The 18,722-nt window shown below is 38.7% G+C and overlaps 1 protein-coding gene across 3 annotated transcripts in view; it reads right to left on the bottom strand.

Annotated features, from left to right (window-relative positions):
* LOC149261424 (peroxisomal acyl-coenzyme A oxidase 1-like) overlaps nucleotides 1-18,722 on the bottom strand; it is a 243,884-nt gene that overhangs the window by 174,004 nt on the left and 51,158 nt on the right. For all 3 annotated transcript variants that reach the window (XM_089422243.1, XM_089422240.1, XM_089422236.1), the window contains exon 4: nucleotides 337-546. In XM_089422243.1, coding sequence (XP_089278369.1) covers nucleotides 337-546 — 210 coding nt within the window. The remainder of the gene's footprint in view (nucleotides 1-336; nucleotides 547-18,722) is intronic.

The raw sequence follows: 18,722 nt of genomic DNA, 5'->3' as shown, positions 1-18,722 counted from the left end.
TGCAATCAAATTGAGAGCAAAAATGGCTTGTTGGATGCATGTACTATGGACCAATCTAGAGACCTCAACAAACAAAAAGATTTCAACCAAATTGAGATAATATTATCTGTTAATGTCTCATCTCTGACAAACCAATGATTAGCATTGGGGACAAGTACATACACATACGAATATCTGTTTATGTAGAAATAAAATGCAATTTATAACAGTTGCATAAAACTGCTGCAATTTTTTGTCAGAGTACTAAACAAGAACAACGGCATATAACAAGTTAAAAAGAACATATTGACATTCAAAAGATTGAATTTGATAATAAAGTTCATGTCCTTTGATCACCTTGGTCGAAGTCAGAGTTGGGCTATTTAAAACAAATTCATCAGTATTTGGGTCAAACGTTGCAGTTGTCTCAAGACCTTGGACATTGGAACCATGGCCCATCTCCGTTTGTGCATAACAACCAATTATTTGCATTTTATTTGCAAGAGGAAGCCACTCCTGCTGCTGCTCTTCATTTGCCTGCCCCTTTATAGCTGGTATAAACATTCCCTGTAACCAAGAAAAAGGTAAACAAAGTCATTTCAGTCATCGGAAAAATTTAATCAGTTGCACATCAACACTGTGTCAATGACATTATAACCATAAAAGAAGCCAGAACATTACAGAAACGAGTTTGAATGCAACCTTTCAATTTATGTGAGAAAGTTTAGCAAGCTTACATCAACAGTAAAAAAATTGTCACAATGTTTTATAATAGGACTAGGGATAAAACAACAGACAAGGAAATTAAGCAAACATATAAAGCAAAATTGAAGAAAACCTACTTAAAAAATCATCAAGCATAACAACAAAAGATAGTGTGCAAACCCTCAAAGCATCACCAAAAATATTACATCCAGAAAATAAAAGGCACAACATACAAGCAAAAAGAACGAATGTAGAAACCAAAAATCACTGCCTTCTAACGAAATTCTAAAGACTGCCAATAGGCCTGAAGGCAAAATTGAAGTCGAGCTACATCAGGCACCCTTTACATCAGCAGCAGTACTGAAAACGCATTTTCATATACAAATACCTTTCAGCAAAACTTCTGGAAAATAATTACAATAGGAAACTGGTATCGAACATGATGCTAATATCTAGACTAGAGCCAATCCTCATCTCCAAAACATGTGGAAAAAATTATTATTCAAAACAAAATAAAAATTCTTGTGGAGATTCAAATGCAGAAGAGAATATGTCACAAGGCTAGATAGTGGAAACATCCACAAAATAAGAATTTTAGGCAATAAATAGTATAGTCATGAACTTGTGAGAGCTAAATTCACAATATTTATGGTTTGTTGACATAAATCTTGTCAGGTGAGACAGCCAACAAAATGGAAAGAGCAGACATCCGATGAGATGGGGAGATAAGAGCCAACGCAATGTGGAGAGGAGAGAAATGGAGAGCAACAACAGGGTGTGCATTTTTTCCAGCATGGGGGCTCTGTATAGGCCCTGGTGTAACCATGAAGCATACAGATTTTGTTGCTGGCAGGAATATGGCCAGTCTGGGCATTGGTTTTGCTGCCAAAATTGCGGGTACAGGGCTGTCTTTTGGCACAGAAAAGGGTTTACCTTTTTCTGCAGGTACAGGTACAGAATAATGCAAGGATGCTTCAAATTTGCAGGTAGTGTTGGTACGGTGGCTGTATATGTGGAGAAATCAGCAACAGTGAATCAATCAGCCAATGGACAGTGTTTTAACTTTTCAGTTCTCCAAAACCCTAGGTCAAGGGTTCTGAAGTGAAACAATTTTTTAAACGTAGTGTTAGGGTCCTATAAATTATAGGATCTCAAGGTGATTGAGTATTTTGTATTTGTAATTTCATATTGTACATAACTTCAATATTCAAATGATTTCCAAAAATATATGACCCTCCCATCGATTTTCACCATATACCACTGGCGGACAGGGACTACAAAATTCATGAAACCCCATGTGAGTTTGATTTGTTTGAAATGTACTTCTTGCTAGAAGACAAGTTCATTGATAAGTCAGATGATATTGGACTGTGGGAATCCAATTTGCCCCATTATATCTTTCCCCGTACCCACAATACCCTTGAATTCGTCAGGAAATATCATGCTTGTTATCTACCCAGTCAAAGAGCGGTTATAGCCCCTACAGGAGAAATTTTATTCACCATAACTACTCAATCCATAGGTCAAATGATATAAGCACCTATTACAGAGAATGCCACTCCTTTCTCTTATGAAGCACTCACTGAATTGTATCAGAAACTGGACTTTGCAAAAAGAGCCAAAACCCTTGAGCTTATCTTGACTGAAGATGCCCCTTTACCCAAGAAAAACCCTCTCTATCCATCCTCCATTTTCCCTGAGAGAGCTAAGAAGATTATCATTGTCATTTCTACCTCCTTGGTTATTACTCAAATCAGTGGGTAGATGAAGCTATTGTAGGTTTTCTTTCTATTTTCTCCACAGATTCCAAGCCTTCCATCGTGTTCAATTTCAACCAATTCCTTGCAGATTCCATCCATGAACAGTTTGTCAAATTTCAAACTGAGGAAGTATTTAAATACGCTTTTGTGTTACTATACATGGTTTTGTATTTTCAGGGAGACAACCTCAAGCTTGCATTACAAAAGTTGGATGAAGAGAGAAATCAACAATCTGTCATCTTCTGAACTACACTAGTAATGAAGGAGCAGAAAGAATATTCATACAAACAATTCATACATCCAGCACTCAATCTCCTAAGCAGCAAGTCAGAGTCAAGAATCAGTGAAGAAATCAAGAAAATTTTGCAGTTATCAGACCAAGTCCAAACAGGAGATTGGTATCTTTACCAAAATTACACAGAGTTAAGGATATATGGGTGTGAACTTGCTCCTTACAAACTGCCAAAATTCCTCCCAGTGAGTATTTTTGCTCTAGAATACATCAGGCAAATACTCAATGTAGATGAGATTCATTTTGTGTCTGCCAAGAAGAAGTCTCAATTCAAGATCAAAACACAAATAGGACCTTTCATCTGCAACAGCAGGGCAACAGGGCAAGACTTCATTTGCAGGGCAACAGGGCAAAACGCATTTTCATATACAAATACCTTTCAGCAAAACTTCTGGAAAATAATTACAATAGGAAACTGGTATCGAACATGATGCTAATATCTAGACTAGAGCCAATCCTCATCTCCAAAACATGTGGAAAAAATTATTATTCAAAACAAAATAAAAATTCTTGTGGAGATTCAAATGCAGAAGAGAATATGTCACAAGGCTAGATAGTGGAAACATCCACAAAATAAGAATTTTAGGCAATAAATAGTATAGTCATGAACTTGTGAGAGCTAAATTCACAATATTTATGGTTTGTTGACATAAATCTTGTCAGGTGAGACAGCCAACAAAATGGAAAGAGCAGACATCCGATGAGATGGGGAGATAAGAGCCAACGCAATGTGGAGAGGAGAGAAATGGAGAGCAACAACAGGGTGTGCATTTTTTCCAGCATGGGGGCTCTGTATAGGCCCTGGTGTAACCATGAAGCATACAGATTTTGTTGCTGGCAGGAATATGGCCAGTCTGGGCATTGGTTTTGCTGCCAAAATTGCGGGTACAGGGCTGTCTTTTGGCACAGAAAAGGGTTTACCTTTTTCTGCAGGTACAGGTACAGAATAATGCAAGGATGCTTCAAATTTGCAGGTAGTGTTGGTACGGTGGCTGTATATGTGGAGAAATCAGCAACAGTGAATCAATCAGCCAATGGACAGTGTTTTAACTTTTCAGTTCTCCAAAACCCTAGGTCAAGGGTTCTGAAGTGAAACAATTTTTTAAACGTAGTGTTAGGGTCCTATAAATTATAGGATCTCAAGGTGATTGAGTATTTTGTATTTGTAATTTCATATTGTACATAACTTCAATATTCAAATGATTTCCAAAAATATATGACCCTCCCATCGATTTTCACCATATACCACTGGCGGACAGGGACTACAAAATTCATGAAACCCCGTGTGAGTTTGATTTGTTTGAAATGTACTTCTTGCTAGAAGACAAGTTCATTGATAAGTCAGATGATATTGGACTGTGGGAATCCAATTTGCCCCATTATATCTTTCCCCGTACCCACAATACCCTTGAATTCGTCAGGAAATATCATGCTTGTTATCTACCCAGTCAAAGAGCGGTTATAGCCCCTACAGGAGAAATTTTATTCACCATAACTACTCAATCCATAGGTCAAATGATATAAGCACCTATTACAGAGAATGCCACTCCTTTCTCTTATGAAGCACTCATTGAATTGTATCAGAAACTGGACTTTGCAAAAAGAGCCAAAACCCTTGAGCTTATCTTGACTGAAGATGCCCCTTTACCCAAGAAAAACCCTCTCTAACCATCCTCCATTTTCCCTGAGAGAGCTAAGAAGATTATCATTGTCATTTCTACCTCCTTGGTTATTACTCAAATCAGTGGGTAGATGAAGCTATTGTAGGTTTTCTTTCTATTTTCTCCACAGATTCCAAGCCTTCCATCGTGTTCAATTTCAACCAATTCCTTGCAGATTCCATCCATGAACAGTTTGTCAAATTTCAAACTGAGGAAGTATTTAAATACGCTTTTGTGTTACTATACATGGTTTTGTATTTTCAGGGAGACAACCTCAAGCTTGCATTACAAAAGTTGGATGAAGAGAGAAATCAACAATCTGTCATCTTCTGAACTACACTAGTAATGAAGGAGCAGAAAGAATATTCATACAAACAATTCATACATCCAGCACTCAATCTCCTAAGCAGCAAGTCAGAGCCAAGAATCAGTGAAGAAATCAAGAAAATTTTGCAGTTATCAGACCAAGTCCAAACAGGAGATTGGTATCTTTACCAAAATTACACAGAGTTAAGGATATATGGGTGTGAACTTGCTCCTTACAAACTGCCAAAATTCCTCCCAATGAGTATTTTTGCTCTAGAATACATCAGGCAAATACTCAATGTAGATGAGATTCATTTTGTGTCTGCCAAGAAGAAGTCTCAATTCAAGATCAAAACACAAATAGGACCTTTCATCTGCAACAGCAGGGCAACAGGGCAAGAAGCAGACAAATTCTTGAAAGAAATGCAATTCAGCCTCAACTTTACATGGTCATATGATCCATTAGGGGTCATCTCCAAGTTAAGGGTAGAGAATAAATCTACATCTTATTTTCATACATCCAAACCAATGATTGAGAGGTACAAGAGCTAGCTAAAATGAACTGAGAACACTCTACAAGAGGCAGAGGAGCAATTGGTGTCAACTTCAACATTACAGACTCCTATCGCACAGGAGAAAGCAGCAAAAAGGATCAGAGAAGAAGAGTCACCTCCAGTGACTGATACTCACAGCGAAGACTTCAAAATCATATATAGGAAGACAACTAAGCTCAATCCCAAAGTTAACCTAAGCAAGGATTCAATTCAAGGGGATATTATCACCACCAAAGAGACACTTGTTTCCTCACTAGTAGGTGATCAGACTACATTCTCTCCTACCACCTCGATAGCTTCACAAGATCAGCAACAAGTTATGCAAACCAACACATCTACCACAGGGGAGACAGAAAAGAGCATATTTGATATACTCAAGGAGATTAAAGTGAGAAATGAAGCTTTGAAGATCAATACATATAATCAATTCTGGAAGCAGACTTCCAGTTCTCAAAGCATACTATTGTCAATGTTTGACTCTGAGAAAGGCAAAATGCAGATGGCCTTCCTCCAAGCACAGATCCCATAGCCCAAGGCAGCGTCAAATTACAAAAAGACTTCATTTGAGTTTGATGTAAAAGGCATACATCCCTTTGATCAAATGGAGATGCACAAACAAACTGGTCAAGTGATTTCATCCACACTCACTAACATTGCTATGAGTTTGTCTAAATTGCAGATTACTTTAGCTAATGTTCAGTGACAATTGAAGATGGAGAAAGTCTCTTCACTTGCCAAAGACACAAGGATCAAAGCTTTGGAGGACTTAGTAATCAAGATTGGATATGATCCTTCAAACACCAATGAAACAGAAGAGATCATAAAAAGGAAGAATACCAACATAGCAACTTTGAGAAAACAGTTGAAATTACCAACCACAGAAGATCCTGTGGCCAAAGACATTGAAGAAACAGAGTCACAAAAGGCAAACATGATGAAGCTCATCATGGAACAGAATGTGCAGTTGAAACAAATGGAAACAGAAATGGAGAAAATAATCAATGTAGAGGAGCAAGCTACCAGAATGTCTATTGTCCCTTTGGAAGTTGTACCTCTTACAACAGTTCCTACATCTACCTCTTCTACAACAAACACGGGAAATACTGTAGATCAGTTGGCAAGTGCAGTGGAAAATATGTCTCTCCAAACAGAAGAAATTTAAAGATTGCAAGCTTAAGTTAATATTCTACAAGACCAGAAGGCAAAGACTGAGACTTTCCATGCAGCAGAGCTACAAAGAGCTCAAAACCAGATAGAAGCATGGTGGAAATCCGCAACCGAATCCTCCATTGGCCACACACTGGCTCAAGTTAAGGAAATTATATGGAACAATATAATTGAAGCCATGGATGAAATCTGGCCATGTATTCAAATTATATTTGAACAAAAAGAGTTGATTGAGAAAGCCAATCAGGCCATTTCCACTATTAACAATGAGTTGGGAAATATGCCTACCACAGCCAACAACATCATCAAGTTTCTCAATTCCAAAAACAAATATGAGCTGGACGATTTGGGAGTAGAGGATAGGACAGAGACAATTTTATAAGTAAAGAAAGTTCTTACAAAGAAAAATTAGTTTGTGTAGCTTACAGAAAAATGTCACAGTTTGGAAGTAGCAGTCAATAGATTTTTCACCAAAATAGAGGTATTAACAAAGAGGGGCCTGCCTTCTTTATTTGTAATTAATGACTAGGGAAGATTATAAGAAGAAGCTTACAGACATTGCGAAGGATACTGCTAAGTCTTCCCACATTAAAGGTGTTATGACAAGGAGAGCTTTTCTCGAAGCTATTAGTAACATTATGTTCATTCAGCATGAGATAAAGCATATTTGCATGGTAAGGCCTACATTTTCTAAATATACTAAGGTAGATGAGATCTGCCGCAAGGCAACAAAAAAAATTGTCCCAGATGAAGAGCATTGGGATAAATTATGCGAATTTCAAGATTAAAGAAAAGATAAGCTACATCTAGTGCGACACCCAAATCGTGGCAACTCAGCAACTCTTCTCCGCTCAAATAGTGCCAGACATCCAAATCACTTCATCAAATTCACCTTTTGTGGGCACTTTAGTCATTATGTTATTTTGTAGTTAATAATAGATTGCTAAGTCGATGCAGCATTCATTGTAATCTTTTTGGAAATATTGTTTAAATACTTCATTCATTCAAAGTATTGAGCATCGGTTCCTGATTAGTGTAATTTTTCTATTGAGCATGGTACCTTTTTCCGTGTTGTTGGAGCGTCAATAATACAAAGACTTTCACAAGATTCTTGTGTTGTAATTTATTGGTGATGTTTTTCCTATTGTAACAGTTGTTCCATTGTTTTTCTCTGCGTTATAATCATATGAAAATCTAATTGTAAAACAGGAAATGTGAAAAATAAGATTTGTTAATTGAACACCTTATTTGGACTGTTTTTACAATCTGTATGTTTTTTTTCTAAAGTCTGATTGAAAAATTGTTAAATGCTTTTCGATCATCACTAAAATCACCTCTTCTCCATTTCATAATTCACCTTAAGGATCCAGTAAATGCAACTAGCTCGCCCCACGATTATTCTTTAGACATATTGATGCAATATCCAGCGTTATTTCACTCCATAGCCCAATGGAAAGAAAGTAATTTGATCAGATCAATCAACCAAACCATCAACCAAATTCAAACAAACAACCAAGCATAATCATAGCCAACCTAAGATCAACTTAAAAACCAAGTTAAATCATAAAGAGAGATCCCTCTTGAAGCTGGCAGGGCTAGATCCCAGCTTCAAAAGTGGTTTGATTTTGTCTAGTGTATTTACTCCATCAACCTCGAAAATACAAAACCATAACATAGTGGCGACCATACTGGGCAAGAATACATTTTAATCCAAAACATTATTTTTATTCCCTGGTTTAAAATCAGTATTTCAATAAGAAATCGTTGTATCATTATGATATACATGATCTGAGGTTGTTATTTTGTAAATATTTGTTGTATCATCAATTCTGACTTTAATTTTTGTGTGATGATTTTTTATAACCCTGGCTCCCAAAAGAATTTACACTAGATCTCACCCTGATCCCAACCCTACTGAAATTGTAGATGACCCTGAGAAACTGGTGAGAAAGAGAAGCTTTACCGAGAGTCAAGGTAGTAATAGTCCTCTGTCTAGATTCAATTCTCTCCCTGAGAATATTCCTTTGTCAAGGTCTAATTCTCTCCCAAAGAAATTTGAAACTTTACAAGACATAGAATTTGATTTGCCTTTCCAGCAAAGTTTGTTTAGATCAAAGTCTGAGGCTTTTGTAGATCAAACTGTCATAGACAAAGCCATACTGCAACCATATATATCTCAAACCCAAGTCCTTGAAACAGATCCTGATCTTGAATCTTTACAGCAATTTGACAAATTACAAGGTCTAGTTTCAGTCTTGGACCAAGCTATCGAAGAAGCTTTTATTCAGCAATATGTTGAATTCTCTGCTTTGACTATTGCAGCAGCCTCCTTGTCTAGCCAGTCTTCCCAATCTGTACATCTACAGCCTCCCAGTCCTACTCATTCCATAGTTTCAACTTCCCTACCTCTGATTTCTCAAACTATTATCCCTATTATCCCTGTAGTTATCAAAATTGCACCTCCATTAGGTCCATCCTCAAGTCAATCTACCAGGACAGTTATGGCAGGAAGGTATGCACCCTTGGTGTTACCAGGCCAACTAAATGCTATGCCTGCAGATTATCCATCCAAAATTGTGACCTTTGATAATACTGGTGCTAATACTGCCCAACAACATGTGGATAGGATGAATGATGTGTTTGACCTCCAAGAAGTGGATGAAGCTGATGTTAAAATGAGATTGTTTCCCAAAGTTTAGGAGGTGATGTCAAGAAATGGTTTAGGGGTTTACCTGCAGGAAGTATAGCCAACCTTGATGCTTTCCATCAAACTTTTTTAGCTAGATGGGAGATCAAGAAGAATCCACTTCAACTCCTAAATGAATATAAAAGGTTAAAAAGAAAACCCAACGAAACTGTGGAAGAATATTGTGAATGATTCAATATTGTTTACAATGCCATTCCACAAGACATCAAAACTTCCTCCCCTAGCCTAACTCTGATTGATTTTCCAGATGGTTTCGATGTAAACATGGAATATCAACTTAGAGAGAGAGACTCGACAACTTTGGAAGAAATGCAAGCAAATGCAATTAAAGTTGAAGCTAACATCCTGGCCAAAAAAGCCAAACAGAAGTCTGAACGCAGAGTAACCATAAAAGAAGAACCTTCTACTTCTGTTGTTGACCATAAGATTGATAACTAGTCAGAGCAGTGAATCAAATGATGCAAAGAGTGAACATTAATGACCAAGCTCAAGCAAGAGAAAACCACAATGTCCCTCAAACTAGAAACCAAAATTTTAGAAGGAACGTTCCCTAAATTAAACAAAGAGAACAAAAGGGGCCAGACCAGCAGGTCCGGCCTCCTTTTCAAGAAAATTACACAGATGATGAGGGGAATATTGTGGAAGATTTGGATGATAATCAAAAAAAAATTGTTAGGGATAAGTGATGAGGAAACAGTTTTCCTCACTCAAGAGGAGCAAGAACTTTTTCTTATAGCCCAGACTGAAATGGATTCTGAAGAGTCAGATGAATACAAACAAGGATTTGAAAATGCCATAATGGAAGTCCATATACAATATAATCTTAGAAGTAAGAAGAGTCAAGATACTGCCAATAAAAAGAATGCTCAAAATCCTGTCAAAAGGGTCTCTGATTCTGATTCCAAGAAAACAGCAGAAAATCTTCCTAAGAAAAACACTGAAAATCTTGGAAAGAAGCCAGCAGAAGCTACTACGAAAAAGAACATTGATACTCCTTTCAAAACTACTCAAACTGATCTCCCTTCTACCAGTCAACAAACAAAACATCCCACAAAAGTAGTTGTTGATAAGTCTGATTTTTCAAATCTGCTTAAGAATCAGACACCATTCAGTGTAGAAAATGAACTTGCCAGGCTGAAAATTTCTATCCCCTTAACTGAATTAATGAACAAAAATACATACAGGACTCAGGTCATGAAAGCTTTAAACATTGGAGAGAAAATTGACGATGTAAATCTGAATGATGATCAGCCTGAACTCTTATTTGGGCCAGAAGTCGAAGGCAAACCACAAGAAGGAGGAGTCCCTCCATTTTATGTCAGTTTGAATATTCATGATAAAATTCTCCATAATGTTCTGCTAGATTCAGGTGCATCGCATAACTTAATGCCCAAAGCAGTCATGGAAAAACTAAGACTTGACATTACTAGACAATACAAAGATTTGTATTCCTTTGATTCTAGCAAAGTTATATGCCTATGTCTTGTCAAAGACCTATGTGTTACTTTAGCCCAGATCCCTGCTAAAAGTCTAGTGATGGATATAGTGGTTGCAAAGATTCCCCCTAAATATGGCATGTTGTTATCACGCTCATGGGGAGCAAAATTACAAAGAACCCTACAAATGGACATGACACATTCCAAAGGTAGCATGCACTTCAAGGAAGTTGGCACGAATGCCTAGGAGGAGCGAGTGAGGAAAAGAAGACGAAAAAAGCAACCAGGCATGCAAACTAAGACATGTCACATGTGTGATAGGGCTACACAAGAATCTTCTCACAACAATCGAGGAGTGCACAATAGTACACATATCAAGGCATTGATGGAATGCATATCGAGGCAACAATTTGGCATGCAAATATAGGCATTGTTAACATGCAAATCGAGGCAACAAATTGTTGCTTGGCACACATATCTAGAAAAATTTGTTTGACTCGATTTCCAAGGCAATGGGCTAGGTTTTGTAGCTGTAATAAATTTATGATTTTCCCTTACAAGCTAAAATAACAACAAAACACAAATGTTGGTTTTCCCAAGTTAGGTTTCCAAGCTAAAAAATTATGTCAAAATTTAAGGTGATTGATTTTTGTATCTGAGTGTAGATCTTTCAGAAGCTCAAGAGTGTTTTCGATAAATCAATTCAGATACAAGTTTTCTTTAAAATTAAATATGGGTATACAAATTTATTGGCACATTAAATCGTTTTGCTAGGTTTAAAAAAAAGTAGCATGGTATCAAAGCCAAACCTCTGAAATAAATTCAAGCGTTGTACAACTTCAAGCTCAAAGGGGTTCGTGGTCATCAATAACAATTAATCAAGGGTTTGATCTCCCATTGCAACCAATGTCAGGTGTGAAGACAAATCAGGATTCTGAAATTATCTCCAGTGGGAAGCCCAAATTACAGTTGTTCTCAAGGAGAAGTTATGGAGCTTTGTCAACTCCATAGTGGTTGTGACTACATCAAATCCTATTGCCTTAAACCTCCATGAAGTGACAGAAACTGGGGTATAGAGGATCACCTTAGATGGGGTAAAAGATCACCTAATTCCCCATTTGTCAGAGAAGAAAACAAAAGAGATGTGGGATGCACTCACAAAATTGTACGAGAGTGATAACCAAAACCAGAAGATGGTACTAAGGGAGAAGCTCCACAACACCAAAATGTCCAAGGGAGAAAGTGTGACTTATTTCCTTATTAGGCTCACGTAGGTACGAGATGAGATGGCAGTCGTACGGGAGATGGTTGTTGACACTAAAGTAGTGTGTATAGCCTTGAATGGCTTTACAAAGTAGTGGGATGTGTTTGTTAAATGCATCGTTGGACGAGAGCATCTTCCCACATGGGAAAGGTTGTGGGATGATTTCATACAGGAAGAGATCCTAGATGGGTCTCAACGTGGAGACCAAAAGAAGAAGGGTGAGGAGGGATAGAACATGGCTCTAGCATCCAAGAGCAAGGGAAAGGCCAAGAAAGGTAGCACTGAAGGAGCTGCCTCACAGAGAAAGAAAAGAAATCAGACATCAAGAAAATAAAATGTTTTGCTTGCCACCAACCATGACATTATGCCAGTCAGTACACTAACAAGAAAAAGAACAAACAAAAGAAGCAAGTCATTGGTACAGCTAGGATGGACGAGTTTGCAGCCGGATTTGAGGATGAGTTTCACTCATCGCATGTTACTCTAGTTCAATGGCCACCAGTGTGTGGCTAAGTCACTTGGTTCAACAAATTTCAACCTATAAGTTTGAAATTCCCTAATTCCATCAAAATTTGAACTTATTTGTTTTAGTTCGTTGAACTTCAATGCAAACTCAAATCCTTATACGAAAGTGAAAAATTCACTGCCACCAAGATTCATTCTATCTAGTCCATTTCCAACCAAATCTTGTGGGTCACCTCCACTCTCCCAAAATTGCACCTTTGACCAATTCTAACAGTGCACATGTGCCCATGGTGGTTACTACCAACTTGTTTCTTGTCGAATTGGATAGCAAAAGGCCAAGTTGGGGTTTGTATTTGCTTTGTTGTTGATGTGATTGTGAAGCACATTGTGGTCGATTGTCGAGCGTGGCCGACTGTCAAATAGTGATGTACTTTACGGTTGGATTTTGAGACAGAGTTGGGTTGCAAATCTTTGATTCGAATTGTGAAGTGCTTTGCAACTGGGGTTTGAGACCCACGATGCATTCACGCACTACATTGTACAGTTCCAAGGCTAGGTTTGAGCTTAATTATATATTTTTTTAATTTCTAAATTTTGTAGTATGTCGAACCTCATGTTGAATTTTATTCTCAAAAAAGATTATTGAACTTTTGTCGAATTTCAAGCTTGTCAAACTCGAACACAAACACGGTGACTTCGGTGTGCCGTATGTTGACAGTGGCACTTCATGTCATGATACTAGAGTGTGAAACTACTTAAGCAGTCTAAAGGAGCACAACTTGGATTTCCACATTGAACTTACTAAGAATGCCAAGTACAAGCCAATAGGCAGTGGAACTGTCAAGTTTTAGAGGGAGTCTAGGAAGCCTTCACTAGTGAAGGAGGTGTTGTACGTTCTAGGATTAACAAGGAATATGATCTATGTTTCAGCGTTGGAGGAAACAAGTTATGTGGTGACTTTTCGAAAGGGGAAGGTGTATATTTGTTCCAAGGGTTCCAACCTCAGCACAGCAAAAGCGCTTAGAGTAAGAAGGAACAAGTCGTACAAACTTCGAGCCAAGCAAGGCATTGGTGAGCACCAGGAGCAGCACTCGTGACTTGGGGGAGTTGTGGCATACGAGGATGGCACAACTACACCATGGAGCACTCAAAGTGCTCAAGGAGGTTGTAACAGGTCTTCCAACTTTCACTACAGATCAGCATGAGGTGTGCAAAGGGTGTGCCATGGGCAAGCACACGAAGACCATGCTTCCCAATAGTGACAACAAGTCCAAGGGGATCTTGGACTCAATACATTCAGATGTATGTGGGCTCATGTCAGCCATGTCTATTGGAGAGCATAGCTACAATGTGACCTTCATAGATGACCATTCCAAGAAGATTCGGATCTATGTTATGAAGACTAAGGATGAGGTCTTCAATTGGTTCCAAGATTTTAAAGCTCTTGTGGAGAACCAGACCGGGAGAAAGATCAAGGTACTTATATCTTACAATGGAAGCGAGTACAGCTCGAATACCTTCAAGGGGTTTTGTGTAGATTCTAAAATTAAAAGGGAGTTGATAGTTCCATATAACCCACAGATAGTATGGAGTATCAGAAAGGAAGAACAGATTCATTGTTTGGGAAGCAAAGTCAATGTTGCATGATCAGGATATACCTATGTTCTTATGGGCAGAAGCATGTAACACAACAATTTATTTGCAAAACAAGAGTCCACACAAGGAGTTGGGGAATATGGCCCCTGAAGAGGCATACACAGGGAAGAAACCAAAGATTGGGCATCTTCGTATATTCAGGTGCTTGGTTTATTTCCACATCCCATCAAAGAAGACCAAGCTCGAGCCCACTGTGAAGAATTGCATTTTCATTGGGTAGAGCGATACCTCAAAGGCTTACAAAGTCTACATTCTTGCATTCGACAAAATAGTGGTGCAAAGTGATGTGAAATTTGAGGAGGACATGCCTTTCAGAAAGTCTTGCAGATCAGTGCCAGTTGAGATAGAGGTTTAGGAGCAAGAAGACCCAAAAGAAGAAGGGAGACAACCATTAGAAATTACAAAACCCCAAACTAGTGTGCAAGACAAACAGCAAGAGCATGATGAGGAGCAGGATGCATGATTTACCCAGGCCAAGACTTCTAGGAACAAGAGGCAGAAATGGGCAAAGCATATCGTGAGGGAAGCTCAGGAGCAGGTGAATGTGCCTAGAACTTTAGTCAAGGAAAGTACAGCACCACAGAGATTTTCCAGCTACATGGCCATTATGAGCGAGTTGATAGAGGTTGAGCCTTCCAGTTTTTAGAAGGCATCTAAGCAGCAAGTATTGCAAGAGGCCATGGCAGAAGAATACTCTTCCATCATGAATAATGATGCACAGAAGGTTGTTCCACAACCTAAGGGAAATCAATGGTAGGATCTATAAAATCAAACACGTTGTTGACGACAAGGTTGAGAAGTTCAAAGCCCAGTTCGTAGCTAAGGAGCTCTCTCAGAGAGAGGGAATTGACTATGACGAGACATTCACCCCTGTAGCCAAGTATTACTCCATCAAGGTCGTGATTTCCATTGTTGCAGAGACGGGTTGGAAAATCCATCATATGTACGTCCAGGCAGCATTTCTTAATGGTGTCATCAAGGAAGAGATCTACATAGAGTATTTGGGGGTTTTGAGGTGCACGGGAGAGATTCCCATGTATGCAAGTTGAAGAGAGCATTGTATGGACTCAAACAGGCACCACGTGCGTGGTATTCCAGGATAGAACGCTATTTAATGGGTTTGGGCTTCACTAACAGTATTGACTCGAGCCTATACTACATATTGTTTAGGGGAGAGTCACTCATTCTTGTGTTGTATGTAGATGACTTGTTTCTTGCAAGTTCAAAGAAGCTCATTGCAAATTGCAAGAGGGATCTTGCTTCAAAGTTCGACGTGAAGGATTTGGGGCTAATGCACTAGTTTCTAGGGTTGGAAGTATGGCAATGAGATGGGCAGATCTTCCTTGGATAAGGGAAGTACCCAGTGGAGATTCTGAAGAGATTCAAGCTGGAGGACTGCAAGCCTATGGCTACGGCAATGGTGATCAATTGGAAGAAAATTGATACTTCTTAGTCAAAGACAATGGACCCCACTTTACACAAACACCTAATTGGCTCTCTTATGTATCTAGTTAATACTAGACCAAACATATGTTTTGTTGTCAATCCACTAAGTCAGTTTATGTTTGACCCCAAACGAGTGCACTAGGTAGCAGCGAAACCTGTCCTAAGATATTTGTGTGGAATAGTTGAGTACAGATTGACCTATATCCGAGGAGAGGGAGTGAGGCTAGTGAGTTATATGGATGTTGATTGGGTTGGTAGCGTAGTTGACAGGAAAAGTACTTCAAGTTGATGTTTCAGCTTGGGATCTAAAGTTGTTTCTTGGTTTAGCAAGAAACAAAAGTCAGTTGGATTGGGTTCCGCAGAGGTTGAGTACATGGAAGGTAGCTTGGCATCATGCAACGCCATTTTGGTTCAGAAGTTACTCATGGGGTTGTTTGATCAAAAGTTGGAGTTGATCGTGATACATTGTGACAATCAGAATCAAGCTCTCGAAAAATCCAATGTTTCATGTAAGTCAAAAAACATAGAAATCAAGTATCACTTCATCTGGTAGTGTGTGTAGAAGGAGGCAGAGAATCTACAGTATGTACCTAGAGATGAGCACATGGCAGACATCCTCACGATATGAAAGGCAAGTTCGTCCTCTTTAAAGATAAACAAGGGGTGATGCAGAACACTTTCCTTGCTAAGAGGGAGTGTTAAATTTTGGTAGCTCGAACAAGTGATTTTGCATAGGCTTAGTGTTAAGCATGCAAAAGATGCCCAACAAAATATCGTAGCAAAGTCACATTTTATTTTTCTTAAGCACATTAATTAATTAATGCTCAAGATCGTGAGATTATGACTTACGAGGAGATCTTCACACGCATTCTGAAGGAAACATGCACTTCAAGGAAGTTAGCATGCATGCCTAGGAGCAATGGGTGAGGTAAAGGAGAGGGAAAATGCAACGCGCAAATAAAAGCATCCAGGGATGCGAACCGAGACAGATCGCACATGTGAGGGTTGCACAAGGATTTGTGGACAAAAATTGAGCACACAACAACATGCATATCGAAGCAGTGTTGTAATGTTCCCGAGAAATTAATTGCCCAAGAGACGAAGATCCTATCGATCCCCATAGGCTATAGTCTTTCATAGAGGGGAAAACCCAAAAATACCCAATGTTTGGGTAGCAAACGCCAAGTTTGGGGGCAGTTGCGCAAAGAAACCCAAAGTTGGGGTTTGGTGTGAATTTTATTCAATTAATTAAGAGAGAATCCCCTCAATGAAATATATAAATACAAGAGGGTTGAATTCATTTGGATCATTTGTCTCTATTTTTTCTTGAGCCTGAGGCTCTGAGGGTTTTAAGACCCCTTTTCTCCCTACTAATTTCGGTGGTGAAAGATTCCACCCTAGTCAGTGATTCTTTTTTTCTTTATTCTAGCAGGGATCATCTAACTGAAAGAGGAATAAGATCAATTGTATCTGAAGCAGGTTAAAATCTCTTGAAATCCATACAAACCTATTATGTGTTTTCTTTCTACTTGCTCTCGCAAACAAGGAGGTATTTGTCTGAAGTTGAGCGAGCTTTTGGTAAATATCTAAGGAAATATGTGGCCAACTTCATATCGCAGACCAAGGGGACTCTAAACGAAGAGCACAGAAATTATCCTAGGTAATGTGCATTGGTCTGTTGAAGAATGTAACTAGGTTCGGTCTTCACAATTGTATTTGAGTCATAATGAAATGTATTTATCAAAAGAAACAAAAAACAAATTATTATTATAATTATGACTTATTAAAGCATAGGTTTCATGCTTGAGTCATCATGTATTAGGTCAAAGTCCCCATTGAGGACTTTAGGATTTACTCTGAGTCATTGGAGTCATTGTCTATTTAAAGAGACCCTTCTTGGGCTTTTGAATCATGTAAAAAGATTTATTATTGAGTCAAATAGGGTATTTGTCACCTCCACACCAAGTCGGCCTCAAGGACGTCAAGTCGATCTCAAACAAGGTAATTCGACCTCACCACAAGCCTATATATTGAAGCAGTTCGAATTCATTTGGAGCACTCACACTCACAAGTTCGATATCTAAGAGAAGAAGAGCAGAAAAAGTGTGAAGTTGTTGGAAGAAGGAAGATCAAAGTTTCTGGGTTTGTCCCTCCCTCACTCGTGTGGATTTACTAGGATATTTTCTGGAAGGATGAAGATATTGTTGGGTCGAAGTTGTTGTTGGACTAACTGTTGGGTCGAAGTTGTTGTTGGACTAACTGTTGGGTCGAAGTTGCTACTGGACTAACTGCTCGGTTGAAGTTGTTGTTGGACTAACTATTGGGTCGAAGTTGTTGCTGGACTAACAACTTGGTCAAAGTTGTTGTTGGACCAACTGTTGGGTCAAAGTTGGTGTTGGGCCAAAGTTGTTGTTGGATCGAAGTTTTGTTGTTGCTACAAGTTGTTGTTGCTAGCTCGAAGTTATTGTTGAAAAAGTTATCATCTACAGAAGGAAGAAAAGGTTGACTTGGTGTGGAGGAAGTCTATGTTTAGGTCAAGAGTCTTGGATTATCTCGTGAAGCTATTAAGGAAGAGTTGTTGACTAGGTTTTCCCCTAGACAGGGGATTTTCCCTGGTTGTTCGCCTACATCTGGTGTTTGTGATCTTTGTGCTATTGTTTTGGTATTTGCTTGATGAACTAAAGATAAAAGAGGAACATAAGAAAACATAAAAATATCACAAGTAATTATCAATATAAAGAACATCTTTCTACCTTTCTGATTTTCCAACATGGTTCTGCAGCGAATCTCCCGGAGTAAGTCGAGATCTCCTGAGACAAGACAGTCGTTCATCATTTTGAAGTGGCACGAGAGTTTGAGGCCTGTAATACAGTCCGCTAAGACAGGTCAAAGCCTTTCTTAGACAGGCAGTGGGTAATTACGCCGACAATGTTTCAATTCAATAGTTCTGTGGACGTGTGGACAATTTGGGAGCGATTCATAGAAATCCTGGAGCCATGCTAACTAATCCCTAAAGCAATTCAACCACCCCGTGTAATATTTTTGGACCGATTAAATTGCAGATTAACTATTCTTTGTGGCTGCAATCCCAAATAAATTTGGAATCATAATGGCTAATTGTTGAAGGAGTCTGAATCCTAGGCAAATTAACTACGAACAGAGTGCACATTAGAGTCATGTCCGGAGATCACAAATCGAAGGTCTAGCTCTTGCGAAGTCATCTTTTAATGGGAAAATACATCTACAGTAGGTCGAAGTACACTAGGTTTGACATCAACTTCTTAAGAAATTGTGGCCGAAAGCTACCCCCATGCCATCTGATCC

This window comes from Pinus tabuliformis, chromosome 6, assembly GCF_031772625.1.
Source record: "Pinus tabuliformis cultivar Carrire ecotype Pingquan chromosome 6, CPIR1, whole genome shotgun sequence".
NCBI classification, from domain to species: Eukaryota; Viridiplantae; Streptophyta; class Pinopsida; order Pinales; family Pinaceae; genus Pinus; species Pinus tabuliformis.
The sequence above is the reverse complement of the archived record's forward strand: the minus strand, read 5'-3'. Positions and strand labels throughout refer to the sequence as shown.